The sequence below is a fragment of the Panulirus ornatus genome, chromosome 25, assembly GCF_036320965.1.
Source record: "Panulirus ornatus isolate Po-2019 chromosome 25, ASM3632096v1, whole genome shotgun sequence".
NCBI classification, from domain to species: domain Eukaryota; kingdom Metazoa; phylum Arthropoda; class Malacostraca; order Decapoda; family Palinuridae; genus Panulirus; species Panulirus ornatus.
In genome coordinates, this window is record NC_092248.1 from 2,743,501 (window position 1) to 2,761,406 (window position 17,906).

General features: G+C 37.7%; 1 protein-coding gene across 6 annotated transcripts in view; it reads right to left on the reverse strand.

The window, feature by feature from the left end:
- Positions 1 to 381: 381 nt before the first annotated feature.
- LOC139757170 (DEP domain-containing protein 1A-like) overlaps positions 382 to 17,906 on the reverse strand; it is a 65,739-nt gene continuing 48,214 nt past the window's right edge. For 3 of the 6 annotated variants that reach the window (XM_071677290.1, XM_071677287.1, XM_071677289.1), the window contains exons 11-13: positions 16,253 to 16,429; positions 4,232 to 4,441; positions 382 to 3,869 (exon numbers count right to left, since the gene is read on the reverse strand). In XM_071677290.1, the coding sequence (XP_071533391.1) occupies positions 3,729 to 3,869; positions 4,232 to 4,441; positions 16,253 to 16,429 (528 nt within the window). In that variant the 3' untranslated portion in view covers positions 382 to 3,728. Of the gene's footprint in view, positions 3,870 to 4,231; positions 4,442 to 6,558; positions 6,687 to 16,252; positions 16,430 to 17,906 lie in introns of those variants that run through there. The other 3 variants (XM_071677292.1, XM_071677288.1, XR_011714524.1) reach the window with 3 other exon arrangements.

A 17,906-nucleotide genomic window follows, 5' to 3' on the forward strand; every position in this document is an offset into this window, starting at 1 on the left:
TTAAAATTTTTGAGTAATATATTATCCCTGGGGATAGGGCAGAAAGAATACTTCCCATGTATTCCCTGCGTGTCGTAGTAGGTGACTAAAAGGGAAGGGAGTAGGGGGATGGAAATCTTCCCCTCCAGTTTTTACTTTTCCAAAAGAGAGAACAGAGAAGGGGGCCAAGGAAGGTTTTTCTCTAGAAGGCTCAGTCCTCTGTTCTTAACACTACTTCACTAATGCGGGAAATGGCGAGTGTGTATGAACAGAATTATTAATAAGACTTATGGTGGCGACATCCTAACTCACGGGAACTAAAAAAATATGTACAAATTATTCCGTTTTAGTTCTCTTTATCAAGAAATCGAGCTGGTTATCAGGAAAAAAAAGGTCTGGCTATAAATTTTGAAAATCTGACAATGGAAAACTGTCAAAATTTAATTACTGTGAGTGGAAACAGCAGGAGTAAAATATGTCCTTGCAAGATTACAAACTGAGTACCCATATTAACAATGACATATATTAGTCCCGTATGATCATTTATGCAAAAAAGTAGCAGCCTTCTTCCCTTGTGTTGGCCAAAGGAGGCTACAAAATTTATAAATCCCACAAAATGAAGCCAAGAGAATAATTCTAAGATGCCGACAGAAATACATTGGCCAAGATGATGAAAATAGAACTACAGTTACAGAGCATAGAGGATTAATGAAGTACACTTTTGCTTTTCTATTAATTCAGACAGTACCTTATGTACACATGAGAGTATAATGCTTTATTGCTAATGCCACCAGAATTCATCTTGAATGAGTATACTAAAGTAAATACATTTAGAAACAATTCATATATAAATTCATCAGACCATTTGTTTTTCAGGCACAAAAATATTAGGATATATATTCCAACATTTGTGTAGCACAATACACTAAATACATTCGACAATGAAGAAAAAAAGGGGAAAAAATCCAAAAGTTTTTAAATCTGGTATATGAGGTTTTCTCAGTAATCTGAAGCAACTTGCTGACTTATACACAAAAAATGATAAAATATTACCTCAGTTCACATGAGCATATTTTTTTCATACAGGATTACACCATGGTACCAGTGTATGCTACTGTCAACCTGAAGGTAAAACCATTCCCTTTAGATTATCTCCATACCCATAAGGAATAAGTGCACAATCTCAATATATTCAAGAAAATGAACATAAAATGGTAACTGTAAATGCAAAATGATTGAAATATATCTTCAACTGTATATCTATCTCTCTGGTGCCCATTCCCTCTGGAAACTCCAAGTCTCCATAACTGAACTCCATTGCTGCTGCTTAACCCTGTAGTGCCTCACCCTTCATAGGCCAGTGGAAGAGGGTAACTTGAGTGCAATGTTTCTGCACCTATATAAACAATAAATATGTCAACTTTGAGTAAAATACAGTAAATCTGGATTTCCTAAATTATCATTGCTGCACACTTAGCTGATTTGTCAGCAAGACATGTGTTTATTCCTTTTGTAACTCCTGCCAAAACACTGCATTCATTCTAAAATCTATAGGTAACATTGTCTACTGGCTGACAATAATAATACATTTCTTATATATAGATTAAAAATAAGCACTTCTCCTAAGAACACCATTTAAGGTAATATTTTCAGTAGTTTTTCACAATGACAATGGTATAATTTAAACAATAAAGTGCAACTTATTTCAGGCTAAGCATAAAAGTTATACATTCTTAGCATGGTAGATTAACAGACACTACATGCAACAACAAAATGTGTGAAACTTAATTTGGAACTACTTTTACCATTATTCTTATATTTAATGACTATACTTGATGTACAAGACAGAGCAGCAAGAGGTCAAGGGGCAGGGACTGAAAAAGAGGGCAAGTGAGATATGGGGTTCACAACCTCAAGGAAATGGTTTTTTTTAAAGACCTGCAAGTGGACATAGCTGCAAATAAAACCATGGAAATGGTGAAAAAAAACACAGTGGGAGAGGAGGCAAAGGTTTTGGGAGAATTGGAGTGTGTGAAAAGAGAGGTAGCTATCTAGGAGGGCAAAAATGGGTACAGTGGTCACAGTGCAAAGCATGGGCTGCAGATAAGTATGTACAAAGAAGGGTGGATGTGATGGGAATAAAATGTTTGAGGACAATATATGGTGTGAAGAGGGTTCCTTGAGTAAGCAATTATAGGATATAAAGACAAGTGTAGTAATAAGAAGAGTACAGTTGAGAGCTAAAGAGGGTGTACTGAAATGGTCTGAACATAAAGGGAAAAAGCACATTGATGATTCATGTTAAAGGCAGATATGAAAGCTCTCAATTTTTTCATTCATTCTTATGTGCCGGCACTTAAGGCTACACTCTGATATAATTTGTGTTATTTCTTCCTCTAGTTCTTCAACTAACGAGAGCCAAAAATACTAAACAACATAAGTAAAAGCCTTCAATGTGCCAACACCAATAACAATTATATTCCTGTTTCTATTTATTTATATTATTTATTTTGCTTTGTCGCTGTCTCCCGCGTTAGCGAGGTAGCGCAAGGAAACAGACAAAAGAATGGCCCAATCTACCCACATACACATGTATATACATACACGTCCACACATGCAAATATACATACCTATACAACTCAATGTATACATATATGTACACACACAGACATATACATATATGCACATGTACATAATTCATACTGTCTGCCTTTATTCATTCCCATCACCACCTTGCCACACATGGAATAACAACCCCCTCCCCCCCTCATGTGAGCGAGGTAGTGCTAGGAAAAGACAACAAAGGCCCCATTCATTCACACTCAATCTCTAGCTGTCATGTAATAATGCACCGAAACCACAGCTCCCTGTTTGTACATCCATAAAATCCTTTCAGTATGAAACAGATATGGATATAAACATATGAGCCCTTTTTTCATCTATTCCTAGTGGTACTTCACTAATGTAGGACAGGTGAAGAAATGTGAAAGAAAAAGGAGAAAAGGGTGTTTGGGAAAAAAAATTAATATGACAGAATTACATGATCAAAGGGCCAAAAAATTCAATATGACAAAATTACATGATCAATGGGCCAAAAAATTCAATCATAAAAACATGAAAAGATCACAATAAAACCAAATCAATGGACATACAATTAATACATCTTTGTGAAAATAAAATAGATGAATACAGGGGTACTCTCCAAACCTATCTACTACACGTGACAAGAAGCATGCAGATATTGAAGGCACAATATAGAACTTTAATAAAACACTTTATCTTAAGAAATATAGGATATATAAATAATGTTTGGTTAAAAGAATATCACATACAATTTCATCTTAAATTTCTTTACAAAGACACCTTTCACTGAAAATATATACAAAAGAGATAGACGCATCAGAAGTCTGTGCCAGATGTATATATTCCTGAGGTACAAATATTGCCTTTCCCTTAATAATTAAAATTGCACCACAATACTGAAGAAAGCAAAAGCCTACATGATAGCTTAATGTTATTTGAGTGCATCTGCACTTTTTCAGCTGTACATGAGACTTGCAAGTGGCAAAATGAGCCTGTTTCCAATGCCAAGGATTTTTGGCAAAAGCTTACCAATCACAGAAAAACAAAGTGGAACCATCTCCACTTACATTTGGCACTAAATGGCACTAATTACTCTAATTTAAAAAAACTGGAAATGCTGCACCACTCTGCACACTAACATCTTTGGTAAATTTAGTGTGTGTTCTTCACACCCTTAAAGCACGCCCTTTTCCTAGGGAGGAGAAAGAGGCCAACTTCATCAAGCTTCGCATCTTGCTACGACTCTCTGTTTTCCGGTTCTCATCAGGGAATCTTACTTTGTATACCTCAGGGTAGAGTGACTTGAACTACAAGAAGAAAGTGAAAATATTAATAACATGATATATATTACTAAAATATGCTGAAAAAAAAAGTTCTTTACCACTATACATAAATAATAAGCTCTCTCTAATGTTACTTCTTGACTAATTATGTACGAAGAAAAAGCCTCCATTAATGATCATATATCACAGAAGAAATAAACAAGACATAATTCCTTAAGCTTTTTCCTATAATGTAATGCACAGAAAAAAGTTTATCACTTTAATGCTTATAATGTCTGAAATATTACTTCTTCAGTGATCAGTTCAAAATCTAAACACTATGACTGTGCCTCTGTTTATCATAGTATACATCATTATATAAATCATGACACATCATTAAGACATACTTCCTTAAGTTTCTTCTTTTTTGCTTTGGCTGACAGCTTTTTATTGTCAACAATCTGGTCAAGTAGCTGAGCCAGATATTGCTGAGAGCCGGTCAAGCGCTGGTGTTCATACTGAGCATGTGATACCTGGCGGCAGTAAGTGAATGTCATGCTCCTGTCTTCTATGGTTGAACCATACACAATCTGCAACGGAACACAGGGAGCATGCGGCTGTCTGCTCAATAAGCTTGTATGTGACCAAGAAGTAAAGCTATGCCACCACCACCAATAGTTAATGGCAATATTGCAATATTACAAATAACAGATTAGAAAATCCCAAGAAAATATTGCAAAATACAATACAAATGAGCAAGAGTAAGAAAACAAGCAACTACTACAGCATAATATAATGTACTCTTTGCTAAAGAACACAGCATATTGCATAACTTGCCATTATCTTTCACTTCAGATACGTTGCATACGATTTAGGCAAATATCAAAGTATAGAATTCCAAAACAGTGACTATAGTCTTTTCATTAAGTGCCTCATCTATCTATTAAAAGAGACTACAGCTTCAAATACATGGTGTGGTTAACTGCAGGGATCAATTTTGCAGTACTGGTGTTCCTAAATTCCCTTGGGTAAACTTGTTACCCTGAACTCAATGATCAGAATGCAATAATCTGCACCAGACAAAGAAGTCAGATATCTAAGAAATGAAGATCAATCAAATAAGTTAATCAGTCAAACTATACACTACATCTAGTTTCCCTATTACACCATAAAAAATCCTTCTTTGCAACTGAATCTATATAACTATGCCACTTTTGTGAGAATCAGCTTTATAGAACAGAGGTCCCTAAACCCATTGCTGAAGGCTAATAATGGACAGGGGCACTTAGGTCCCTGGGGCAAAATTGTTCCCCTGCCAATAACCTATTTTATGTGTTGTGGCATAACTGTCATAACCTCAAACTATAAAACTTGGAAAGAACACTAAAAAAAGCTTACTAGCAGCTACATAATTCAGTATCAAGATGTAATCACAATTATACTTGCATCTTACTGGCAACTACATAATCATCTAGATATAATCACAATCATACTGTATCTACAAATCATGCATGTCCACAAGTCATGCTGAATGAAGTAAAGTGAATCAAGATCTTCATATCTCTTCATGCTCCATATATAATCACCTGTCACCAGAGTTCCATCGCTATGGTTCTGGTAAGCATTTAATCCTATAGGAGCACCTACAGATAAGCCTTCAAACTTTGATAACTAATCTCCTGAATGTGATTGACCTCCTCCTTTTCCTCCGACTTTCACGTGTACAACTATGTTTTCTTAGCTAATTAATCTGCATATGTTCTACCTGTTCATCTAACACTACCCCAGCTACCACTAATAGCTGTCATTCAAGAAGGCAGGCACACTCAGCCACTTCTTCCCCAGTCTTACAATACACGAGGAGGAAAAATGCACTATGAAAATCTACAATGTACTACTTTCCTATCATGTAAGTTTCTAATAGATCATCAATATAACTTATCAGTCTATTCTACTATTCCTCTGATTTGGCAAACAGAACAGCATCTTTGCTTAAAGCAAACAGCTGTAACTTTCATTTAGTTCCATCATGGTTCAGCAATAAACCTCACTCATCTCATTATGGGTCTAGTCCATGAAAATTTTACACAAACATAGTGATATCACACACCACTGACACATTACCAAACATACATAGTTTGAAATGGAGCAATGAAATGAGATAAAATACAAATAGTTTGAATAAAATACATCACATTATGCATGAAACATTAAAAAAAAAAGATCAATAGATGAGTCCTTGTCTTCCCATAATTTACAAATAATTCTAAGTATGCTAATTAGGACAATGGACAAATTCTGTAAAACAAATGGACTTGGACACAACTATCAACAAATGACAATATACTGTACACAAAAAGCAGCAATGCTAGTAAATAAAAAAAAAGAAAATTATGTCACTAAATAATCATGAAGCATGAGCTGTGATTTTTGTTATACAATACCAAATGCTTCCCAACCTGACCTACAGATAAAATTAAAAGAAATCAATGAACTGCATAGAGAACGATTAATAAAGCATGCATATACAGTGCACCGGAAGCACACACTACCACCATTATTTTCTAGCACTACCAAATGCCTGGCTATGTTACTGAGGACAGCTACAGATGTCTTTACCCTGTGTGCCGTTCAGATCTGGTTCCTAGAGAAAAAATCATGCAGAAAAATATGAAGTCAAATTAAATTATTCTCTCTATACAGTAGGACTGAGTAAAGATTGACAGTGACTCACCATTCATACATTAATGAAGAAAATTTTTTACAATTTCAAAGATTTTTAAAAGGGTAGTTCAAACCACCTTAGTAAACATCAGTCCAGAAATCAAAGTTTTAGTGGTCATAGATTCAAAACTAAGGTACCTGGAAGCAATGTGAAAATTCCCATTAGTGCAATACATATAAATCACATGTACCTACATACATACATGTGTAATTGTAATAACCTATATGTAACTATTTGTCCTGTACAGGGAGGGAGTTTAAAACTGGTGGGGCTTAATCTCTAGAACATTCTCTATCATGTAATTTCTTAAACTTATGTAAGTTGTCTGCGCTAACCATGTCCTCAGTCATCGTATTCCATTCATTTACCATTCATACTATTAAAGTTCTTTATCTTCTCTACTTACTACAAAAGGATTTGTCTTTTTTTTTCTTTTTTACATTTCTTTACTTAATTTAATGTGTTCTTTGGATGCCCTATCCTTACATCTCTTGAAGAACTGTTCACTGCCTACATCATCAACTTGTCTTAACAACTTAAAGGTTGTGATCAGGTCATCCTCACTCTTCTCTCTTCCAAGGTGCGCAAATTTAAAGGCCCTGTGCTCTATCCTTTCCATATAACTCAGCTCTCTTAATTCTGGTATCATCTTTGTTGCTCTCCTTATTTCATCTATTGCTCTTTGTATAGTGACCAAACTTAAGAAGTATTTTTCTAGTTCTGGCCTCACGTAGGATGTGAACAGCTTGCTGAATATATCCTTTTCCAAGCATTTGAATGTTATTACAATAATTGCCAGCACACAGTCTGCGTACTTTTTCTCCCAATGCAGGACTCTGGCAACAGGCTAAGGACAATAAGTCATTCTCATGCAAATTCCTGCAGCTAATCTCCTGAAAGATGATATTCATAATGTGGCCTTATTTCACTGTCCCATTACTTTACACTTACTCGGGCTGAATTCCATCTACCACGTGTCAGACCAACTTTGGAGTTTGTTTTGGTCTCCTCGGAAGATGATGCCATTCTCCTTGCTTTTCACTTCTCCTGTGACCTTTGCATCATCTGTAAACATACTCTGGTAGAAATCCATACCTTAGAATTATATAAAACAAGGAGAGTACTGGTCCTACAACAGAACCTTGCATCATTCCACAAGTAACCTGCAGCTATATCAAGAAGGCTCCTCTGACTTTGTTTTTCATTCTTTTTCAATAAGATAACTGTCCATCCATTGAAGGAATTGACCTCTCATTAATGTTTGGTAGTCAAGCTTCTTAATAAGCTCTCCATGTAGTACAATGTCAAATGCTTTCTGATAGTCCAAGTAACACAATACAATCAGCCTTCTTTTTTTATATAAGATAGAGCTCACTATTTCTTTGAAATCTAATTAGTTCATTACACACAACCTCCTTTCCCTGAAACTGTGTTGTCTCTCACTTATATAATTTCTCTTCAGCAGAAAGTCTTCCATCTGCTTTTGGATTACCTTTTCCAGTGCTTTACAGACCACATTCTTGATCTTAATCCTTACAGACAGGTAAGGCATTTGCCCTTTTCCACTCTAGCACTTTGCCTTTCTCCAGTTACATCTACGACAGTACTTAAAGAGGTCTGTCACATGCATCAACACATATCTTCAGCATATGAGGTAAAATTATATCAGGACCTTGAGTCTTTAAATGGATCATACTCTGTTAATGTCTTTTCTGGATATCACAAAATTTTCAAAGGCCTCGTTCCCATTCCATCCCACTGTTGATGGGGCTACAGTGTCTTCTACAATGAAAACACTTTTGAACTCGTCACTCAGTTCCTTACATTTCTTAGCATCATCCTCTAAAACTCTTCCCTTTGAGTCCCTTGACTTGATTAGTTGCTCTTTAACTGTCTAGTGACTCCTGATAAATTTATGGGAATGTTTTGGATTTTCTCCTGCCTTTTTCACTTTCTTTTATGTTAGCCAAGGCAGCACAAGCAGCTGAGGCCTTTTTTGCCTGTTTTCCTGGTGCTACCTCAGTGATGCTGTGGTTGGTGATGCTGTTCCCTGTGGGGCAGAAGGAGCTGGGAATGGATGAAGGCAAGCAAGCATGTATATGTTATGTATATGTACATGTATAAGCATGTATGTATATATGGGTCTTTCTTCGTCTATTTCCTGGTGCTACCTCGCTAATGTGAGAAACGGCTATAAATCATGATGACTACATAATATATATATCCTAGCCTGAGCCAGGTACTCATTTTATCGACCAACTCCAAGGGGTGGACGAACAGCTGGGTTGACTGTGGACTGACTGCCGCAACCAGGACTCAAACCTATGTGCTCAACTCTGGGTGGCCTGTGAATGCTACACATCTTCTAGTAACCTAGGTCCTCTCACTTTCTGAACTTTCCTACTGTATTTGAGGCTAGAGATACCCACATTCTTATTTCACTGTAAATTTTACAGACCCTTGCATCATAATGCCCTGGTTCCCAGTAACTCGACTACATTTACCAATTTATCTTACCATAGAAATTGCTGAGTTGATGTAGTTTCTGATTTCTCTCCTTTTCAAATCTTGTGTCATCTCTTCTTTTAACACCACCATTTACCATATATAATCAAACTTTAACATTACATGATTAGTCTCCTCCCATTGCTGTATATTATATGATGTTCTCTTTATTCATGTTTGATGATAATATCTAGTAATGATGATGTATTAATCCCTTTGATCTTATTGTGCTCAGTGACTCTGCCACCATGAGAATCTAATTAGCCTCAGTCTATCTATTTATAATTAAAATTTCCCATTATCACTACTTCATCATCTCTGAGAAATGCATGTTTTACTATTTCATGTACCATTCTAACTGTTCCTTCACTGTTATCACTGCACACCTGTTCTGGATCATTAAATTCCTTTGGAGGATTATTAATCAACTACACTACGTGCACATCAAAAATACTAATTGAACACTGTGGGGTCCTGGGAGCAAGAAGGAAAAGGTAAGGCAAAGTATTATTCCTGGAGACAGGTATAAGAATACTACCCAAGTATTTTGTAAGGGAGAAAGAATACTTCCCACGCATTCCTCACATGTCGTAGAAGGCGACTAAAGGGCAGGGGGCTGGAAATCCTACCCTCCTTGTATTTTAACTTTCTAAAAGGGGAAACAAAAGGAGTCACGCGGGAGTGCTCATCCTCCTCGAGGGCTCAGATTGGGGTGTCTAAATGTGTGTGGATGTAACCAAGATGAGAAAAAAGGAGAGATAGGTAGTATGTTAGAGGTAAGGAACCTGGATGTTTTGGCTCTGAGTGAAATGAAGCTTAAGGGTAAAGGGGAAGAGTGGTTTGGGAATGTATAGGGAGTAAACTCATAGATTAGTGAGAGGACAAGAGCAAGGGATGGAGTAGCACTACTCCTGAAACAGGAGTGATGGGAGTATGTGATAGTGTAAGAAAGTAAACTCTAGATCAATATGGGTAAAACTGAAAGTGGATGGAGAGAGATGGCTGATTATTATGCACCTGGGCATGAGAAGAAAGATCATGAGAGGCAAGTGTTTTGGGAGCAGCTTAATGAGTGTGTTGGTAGTTTTGATGAACGAGGTCGAGTTATAGTGATGGGTGATTTGAATGCAAAGGTGAGTAATGTGGCAGTTGAGGGAATAATTGGTGTACATGGGGTGTTCAGTGTTGTAAATGGAAATGGTGAAGAGCTTGTAGATTTAAGTGCTGAAAAAGGACTGGTGATTGGGAATACCCTGTTTAAAAAGAGATATACATAAATATGCGTATGCAAGTAGGAGAGATGGCCAGAGAGCGTTACTGGATTACGTGTTAATTGATAGGTGCGCAAAAGAGAGACTTTTGGATGTTAATATGCTGAGAAGTGCAACTGGAGGGATGTCTGATCATTATCTTGTGGAGGTGAAGATGAAGAGTTGCAGAGGTTTTCAGAAAAGAAGAGTGAATGTTGGGGTCAAGAGAGTGGTGAGAGTAAGTGAGCTTGGGAAGGAGACTTGTGTGAGGAAGTACCAGGAGAGACTGAGTACAGAATGGAAAAAGGCAAGAACAAAGGACGTAAGGGGAGTGGGGGAGGAATGGGATGTATTAAGGGAAGCAGTGATGGCTTGCGCAAAAGATGCTTGTGGCATGAGACGCGTGAGAGGTGGGCAGATTAGAAAGGGTCGTGAGTGGTGGGATGAAGAAGTAAGATTATTAGTGAAAGAGAAGAGAGAGGCATTTGGACGATTTTTGCAGGGAAATAATGCAAGTGACTGGGAGATGTATAAAAGAGAGGCAGGAGGTCAAGAGAAAGGTGCAAGAGGCAAAAAAGAGGTCAAATGATAGTTGGGGTGAGAGAGTATCATTAAATTTTAGGGAGAATAAAAAGATGTTTTGGAAGGAGGTAAATAAAGTGCGTAAGACAAAGGAACAAATGGGAACATCAGTGAAGGGGGCTAATGGGGAGGTGATAACAAGTAGTGGTGATGTGACAAGGAGATGGAGTGAGTATTTTGAAGGTTTGTTAAATGTGTTTGATGATAGAGTGGCAGATATAGGGTATTTTGGTCAAGGTGGTGTGCAAAGTGAGATGGTTAGGGAGAATGATTTGGTAAACAGAGAAGAGGTAGTAAAAGCTTTGCGGAAGATGAAAGCCAGCAAGGCAGCGGGTTTGGATGGTATTGCAGTGGAATTTAGTAAAAAAGGGGGTGACTGTATTGTTGACTGGTTGGTGAGGTTATTTAATGTATGTATGACTCATGGTGAGGTGCCTGAGGATTGGCGGAATGCTTGCATAGTGCCATTGTACAAAGGCAAAGGGGATAAAAGTGAGTGCTCAAATTACAGAGGTATAAGTTTGTTGAGTATTCCTGGGAAATTATATGGGAGGGTATTGATTGAGAGGGTGAAGGCATGTACAAAGCATCAAATTGGGGAGGAGCAGTGTGGTTTCAGAAGTGGTAGAGGATGTGTGGATCAGGTGTTTGCTTTGAAGAATGTGTGTGAGAAATACTTAGAAAAGCAAATGGATTTGTATGTAGCATTTATGGATCTGGAGAAGGCATATGATAGAGTTGATAGAGATGCTCTGTGGAAGGTACTAAGAATATATGGTGTGGGAGGCAATTTGTTAGAAGCAGTGAAAAGTCTTTATCGAAGATGTAAGGCATGTGTATGTGTAGGAAGAGAGGAAAGTGATTGGTTCTCAGTGGATGTTGCTTTGCGGCAGGGGTGTGTGAAGTCTCCATGGTTGTTTAATTTGTTTATGGATGGGGTTGTTTGGGAGGTGAATGCAAGTTTTGGAAAGGGGCAAGTATGTGGTCTGTTGTGGATGAGAGAGAGCTTGAGAAGTGAGTCAGTTGTTGTTCGCTGATGATACAGTGCTGGTGGCTGATTCGTGTGAGAAACTGCAGAAGTTGGTGACTAAGTTTGGTAAAGTGTGTGAAAGAAGAAAGCTGAGAGTAAATGTGAATAAGAGCAAGGTTATTAGGTACAGTAGGGTTGAGGGACAAGTCAATTGGGAGGCAAGTCTGAATGGAGAAAAACTGGAGGAAGTAAAGTGTTTTAGATATCTGGGAGTGGATTTGGCAGCGGATGGAACCATGGGAGCGGAAGTGAATCATAGGGTCGGGGAGGGGACGAAAGTTCTGGGAGCGTTGAAGAATGTGTGGAAGTCGAGAACATTATCTCGGAAAGCAAAAATGGGTATGTTTGAAGGAATAGTGGTTCCAACAATGTTATATGGTTGCGCGGCATGGGCTATAGATAAAGTTGTGCAGAGGAGGGGGATGTGCTATGCTGGAAATGAGATGTTTGAGGACAATATGTGGTGTCAGATGGTTTGATCGAGTAAGTAATAATAGGGTAAGAGAGATGTGTGGTAATAAAAAGAGTGAGGTTAAGAGAGCAGAAGAGGGTGTTTTGAAATGGTTTGGTCACATGGAGAGAATGAGTGAGGAAAGATTGACTAAGAGGGTATATGTGTCAGAGGTGGAGAGAACGAGGAGAAGTGGGAGGCCTAATTGGAGGTGGAAAGATGGAGTGAAAAAGATTTTGAGTGATTGGGGCCTGATCATGCAGGAGGGTGAAAGGCGTGCAAGGAAGAGAGTGAATTGGAACGATGTGGTATACCGGGGTCGACGTGCTATCAATGGATTGAACCTGGGCATGTGAAGCATCTGGTGTAAACCATGGAAAGTTCTGTGGGGCCTGGATATGGAAAGGGAGCTGTGGTTTTGGTGCATTATACATGACAGCTAGAGACTCAGTGTGAACGAATATGGCCTTTGTTGTCTTTTCCTAGCGCTACCTGTTGCCATGTGGGGGAGGGGGTTGTTATTTCATGTGTGGCGGGGTGGCGATGGGAATGAATAAAGGCAGACAGTATGAATTATGTACATGTGTATATATGTATATGTCTGTGTGAGTATATATATGTATACGTTGAGATGTATAGGTATGTATATTTGCGTGTGTGGACATGTATGTATATACATGTGTAAGTGGGTGGGTTGGGCCATTCTTTCATCTGTTTCCTTGCACTACCTCACTAACACGGGAGACAGTAACAAAGTAAAATAAATAAATGAATATAGTATGTTGTGTGTACAGTACTTGTCAACACAGCAGAGCAGGAGTAGGAGGCTTGAAAGCTTCCTCCTGTAACACATTTCCTATAGGAGAGGAGAGACACAAGACAGAACAACGCACAGATTTATCCTTAAAGGCTTAGTTCTATCTACCTATATCTCTGATGCCTGTTCTAATTGAGACTCCCTCAAATGGGTGGCCATGGCAACAGAATCTCCACAACTAAAGAACTCCAGCACTGATTCTTAACCTTTAATGGCTTACCCTTAAGAGGCCACTGGCAGAATGGTAAGTCTAGCACAATGTTTGCAGAGGCTCCTATCTAATATTCCTAATGACTACTTCATCTAATGCTCCTACCTAATTTTCTACCTAATAATCCTGCACAAATGTCCCTACCTACTACTTCTATCTAATGCTCCTACCATTTTGCCAAAAGGCAGGGCTAGTACATAGTGCTCACTGCAGGAAAATCTAGAGTTATGAAGAATGAGCTGCATGAGTTATGTTGTCATGTGTTACACATGACAAGAAGAGATTGTGTTTGTGGTCAGTATGCCAGTAGTCCACATGCTAGTGAGGCAGAAAGAAAAGACAGCTATCTGGGTCAAAGGATTGCAACTTGACAACCACTAAAGAGCTGGCTTACTAAGCAGATGTCACTAACTCTCCTGATACCCAAGTGGGTAGTACTGGTAATGTACCTCCCTGGTCATTGGCGGCCTACCAACTATTACCTACCTGATGCTATCCAATGGAAAATGTGAATATGTAAAAGGAAAAAAAAATCACCTGTTCATATGCATACATATGCACAAGCACACATAAATATGTTTATTAGTAAATGATGAATACAGCACTGGAAATAAGGATATGAATTAATAACTACTGAAAAATAAGGGTTAATGATCATCTACTGAATTCTTCACCAAAAAACTTTGTGATGAACTGCAAGTAGAATGCATTAAAAAAAAATCATTCTTCTCTTGTGAAACTAAAGAAAATATGACTGTGCTTGTATATCATATATTTTTTTCTCAATGAAATGTTCATATTTATTTATGCCATCTACAATGCTCTAATGAATATTTGGAAAGATATGCCATCACAAAGAATTTTCATTTAATGATTAAAATTATTATAACCATTACCACAATATTTTCCCACAAACTTTCCCATTAATACCCAACTTCATAAGAAGTGTCAACTTTTTTATTTCCATACAGTGAATGTCTACGGGATTAATCCAATGTGAAGGGGTTAAACAACAGGGTGGTTCATGCTGCCTCACTTCCCAACAATATTACCTTATACCACAAAATTCATTCATTTCAACACCTCTTAAAATAAATAAATAAATAAATCCTAAGTTACAAAAATGTATCACCTAAGAGGTGATATCAGTGATTTTAAACCTTTCCTTCTCCCAGCTACACCAGCAAAGCTAGAATCTAATCAATGCAAGTACACTCAATGTATACGTACTAGCATTCATATGAACATACCTACACATGTAAAATTCATACTCATTTGCAGTCATTTATTCCCAACACCACCCTGCCACACAGGGAACAGCACAAATGCACGAAAGAAAAAGAAAAAATGATACACATATATTATTTTCTCTTCCTTCATACTTGATTACAACCCCCCAACATCAGCATGGTAGCACCAGGAAACAGAAGGAAGACCACATCTGCTCACATCCATACTTACGTTGTCATGTATAATGCACCGAAACCACAGCTCCCATATCCAAATCCAGGTCCCACAGACCTTTTCATGGTTTACTCCAGGCATTTCACATGCTTTGGTTCGGTCCACTGACAGCACATTGACCCCAGTATACAACATCGTTCCAATCCATTCTATTCTGTGCCTGCCTTTCACCTTCTGCATATTCAGGTTCCAATCGCTCAAAATCTTAACTCTCCATCCTTCCATCTCCAATTTGGTCTCCCCATTCTTTTCCTTTTGTGTGCCTGTATATGTATGTGTATGGGCGTACCCATCCACTCATATGTGTGTATATGAGTGGATGGGTCTTCCTTATTCTGTTTCCTGGCGCTACCATGCTGATGCGGGAAACAGCAATCAAGTATAACCCCTGCCTCAGCAAGGAAGTGCCAGGAAACATACAAGGAAAGGCCACATCCACTCACATCCATTCTCTTGCTGTCATGAGTAATGCACTGAAACCACAGCTCCCTATCCACATCCAGGTCCCACAGTTTACTCCATATGTTTTACATGCCCTTGTTCAGTCCACTGACAGCATGTCGACCACAGTATACCACATCGTTCTAATTCACTCCATTCCAAGTACACCATTCACCCTCCCAAATGTTCAGGCCTCAATCACTCAATATCTTTTCCACCCCATCCTTCCACCTCCAGTTTGGTCTCCTGCTTATCCTTGTTCCCTCCACTCATATATCTTCTTTGTCAACCTTTCCTCACTCATTCTCTTCATGTGTCTAAACCATTTCAACATAACTTCTACTCTCTTGTAATGCCTGAAAAGAGCAGTCCTTGTCTTTAAGTTTTTTCTAACGTCATACTGAAATATATATCTCTAGTCCACATAGAGTGTATGCCCTCTGGTTTACAGGGCTTGCAGATGTAGTTCACAAAGTTTGTAGAACTTCCAAATAATAGGACAATAATCATGAAGAATTTCATCAGTATGTACTCTATCTTTACAACTAATTAAATCTTCAGTATAGCAAATTCCTTGAAAAATATTTCATTTTGCTTAATATATCTTCAGTGGAATTCACTGGATTACATACTTATGATAAGCATGTAAAACAAAAGAATACTGTACGTGAATGTGCAAGTTGTAATCCTGTGAGTGAAAAACATTTTCAAGGAGCTGTATCACTTTCAGAGGGCAGAAAGGAGTACAGCATAAATGAGCCTACCTTACCCTGTTCCCATATATAGCACAGCCTCTAAGCTCCATCAGTCCCATAAAACGGGTCTCGGGGTTGCATAACTAGCTGATTATGTCTCATTTACTTATGCAGAGCTAGCTGATTACTTTTGTCTCATTTACTTATGACAGACTTTTGGAGAGATGGGACCTCATAATGTAAGATTATATACTAACCTGGCGCCGCTGAATTTGGTTAAGTCTGCGATGCACAAGAACAGAGAGATCTTGTGGAGGACGTAACATCTCCTCGTGGTTATCCATCAAAAAGGAGACAATGCGTAAAGACAGTATCTCATCGTAATCTGCTTCTTGATCACACAAGAGGATGCTACGTGTGAATGTGTTCAGTACCTGGTTAACAGATGTATTTAACAGCTATTACCTATGTAGAGAAAATCATACAAGAAAATGTCAACTACTAATAAAGTAAGAGTTGATATTTAGTTATGGAAAATTAATTAAATAATTTTTCTTTTAAACAAATTACATCTATTCATAAAGATATTCAAGAAAAAAGATACTCTGCATGTAAGCAGATCTATCACATGACTACAGCAATCAATAGCAACTTAAATTAGCAAATCTATTTTGTACATGAAAGTATTCTTTCTCTGCCTTGCCAATGTATGCACTAAAAACACATGCCTACTATCTATCTCACATAACCAGCTACACGATGAACTTATTCATTACAAGTCAAGTGCATCTGAATTTTACAGTTGGTACAGTCTTAGTTGATTTCATGAGACATTTTATTTTACAGTAGGACTTAAAAGTGACCAGCATCAATTGGACTGTGAGTTTCTAATACCTAACTGCCTTTCCTATTAAGTTTAGCAAGCTTGTGTAGAGAGAAAAAATCAATAATGGTCTTATTTGTGCAAATCCAATCTCTAACACTCAACTGCTAATATTATGTACGAATTAAAATAAGCACTTGTACTCCATACACATACCTCTCTTCTACATCTATATGCCGCCTTCCAGAATAGTTTGTTTTTCTCCCTTAAATCCTTACCTATTTTTCTCGAGGTCCTTACTTGCTTTCCATTTCATTCATATATAAACTGTCTCCATAACTTTTCCATTCAGGACTTTATATTCCAAACTTACTTCCTCCATTCATTCCTATTCTTTGGCAAATAAAGCTACTCTTTTCAAATTCTTTCTTTCCCTTTACCGACCTTCTTAAATCTTCATCCCACCACTATACCCCTGTCTTTTCATAACCTATAAATGCAGCAATGCACAGCTCAATGTCAGCCTTAATCAATGCATTATTAAACTGCTTCCACATGACCTTATCTCTTATTTTTGCTTCATATTAATGCTGAATTCCATTCTACTTCTGGTGGAAGTTAAGCTTCACATCTCCACTCTTAAACTTTTGCACTTCTATTTTTCTTAACTTTTAATTCAAATTGCTAGTCCTAAACCTTCAAAATAAAAGGCTAGCACACATATGATTGACTCCCCCAGCCCCTTCCTGGACTGAAAAATCTAAATGATTCCTACTTTATATTTCAACTTGCTCAAGGCTAAAGACCTTTTCGATCACTATTCAGTACAAAAAAATTAGGAAACTAGCGCTAACAATGAGCAATACAGAAAACAAGAAACTAACAATAACAATGCACAATACAGAAAATAGGAAACAAGCACTAACAATGAGCGATACAAAAGATAGGAAACAAGCACTAACAATTAAGTGTAATATTATATCAAATCTCTCATCAACCTAATGTCTATTCTCAAATATAAAAGGTATTGCCCGCAACACAAGAAACATGGAATATGTAGAAAGCTCCTCAAGTATTACCCTCATATT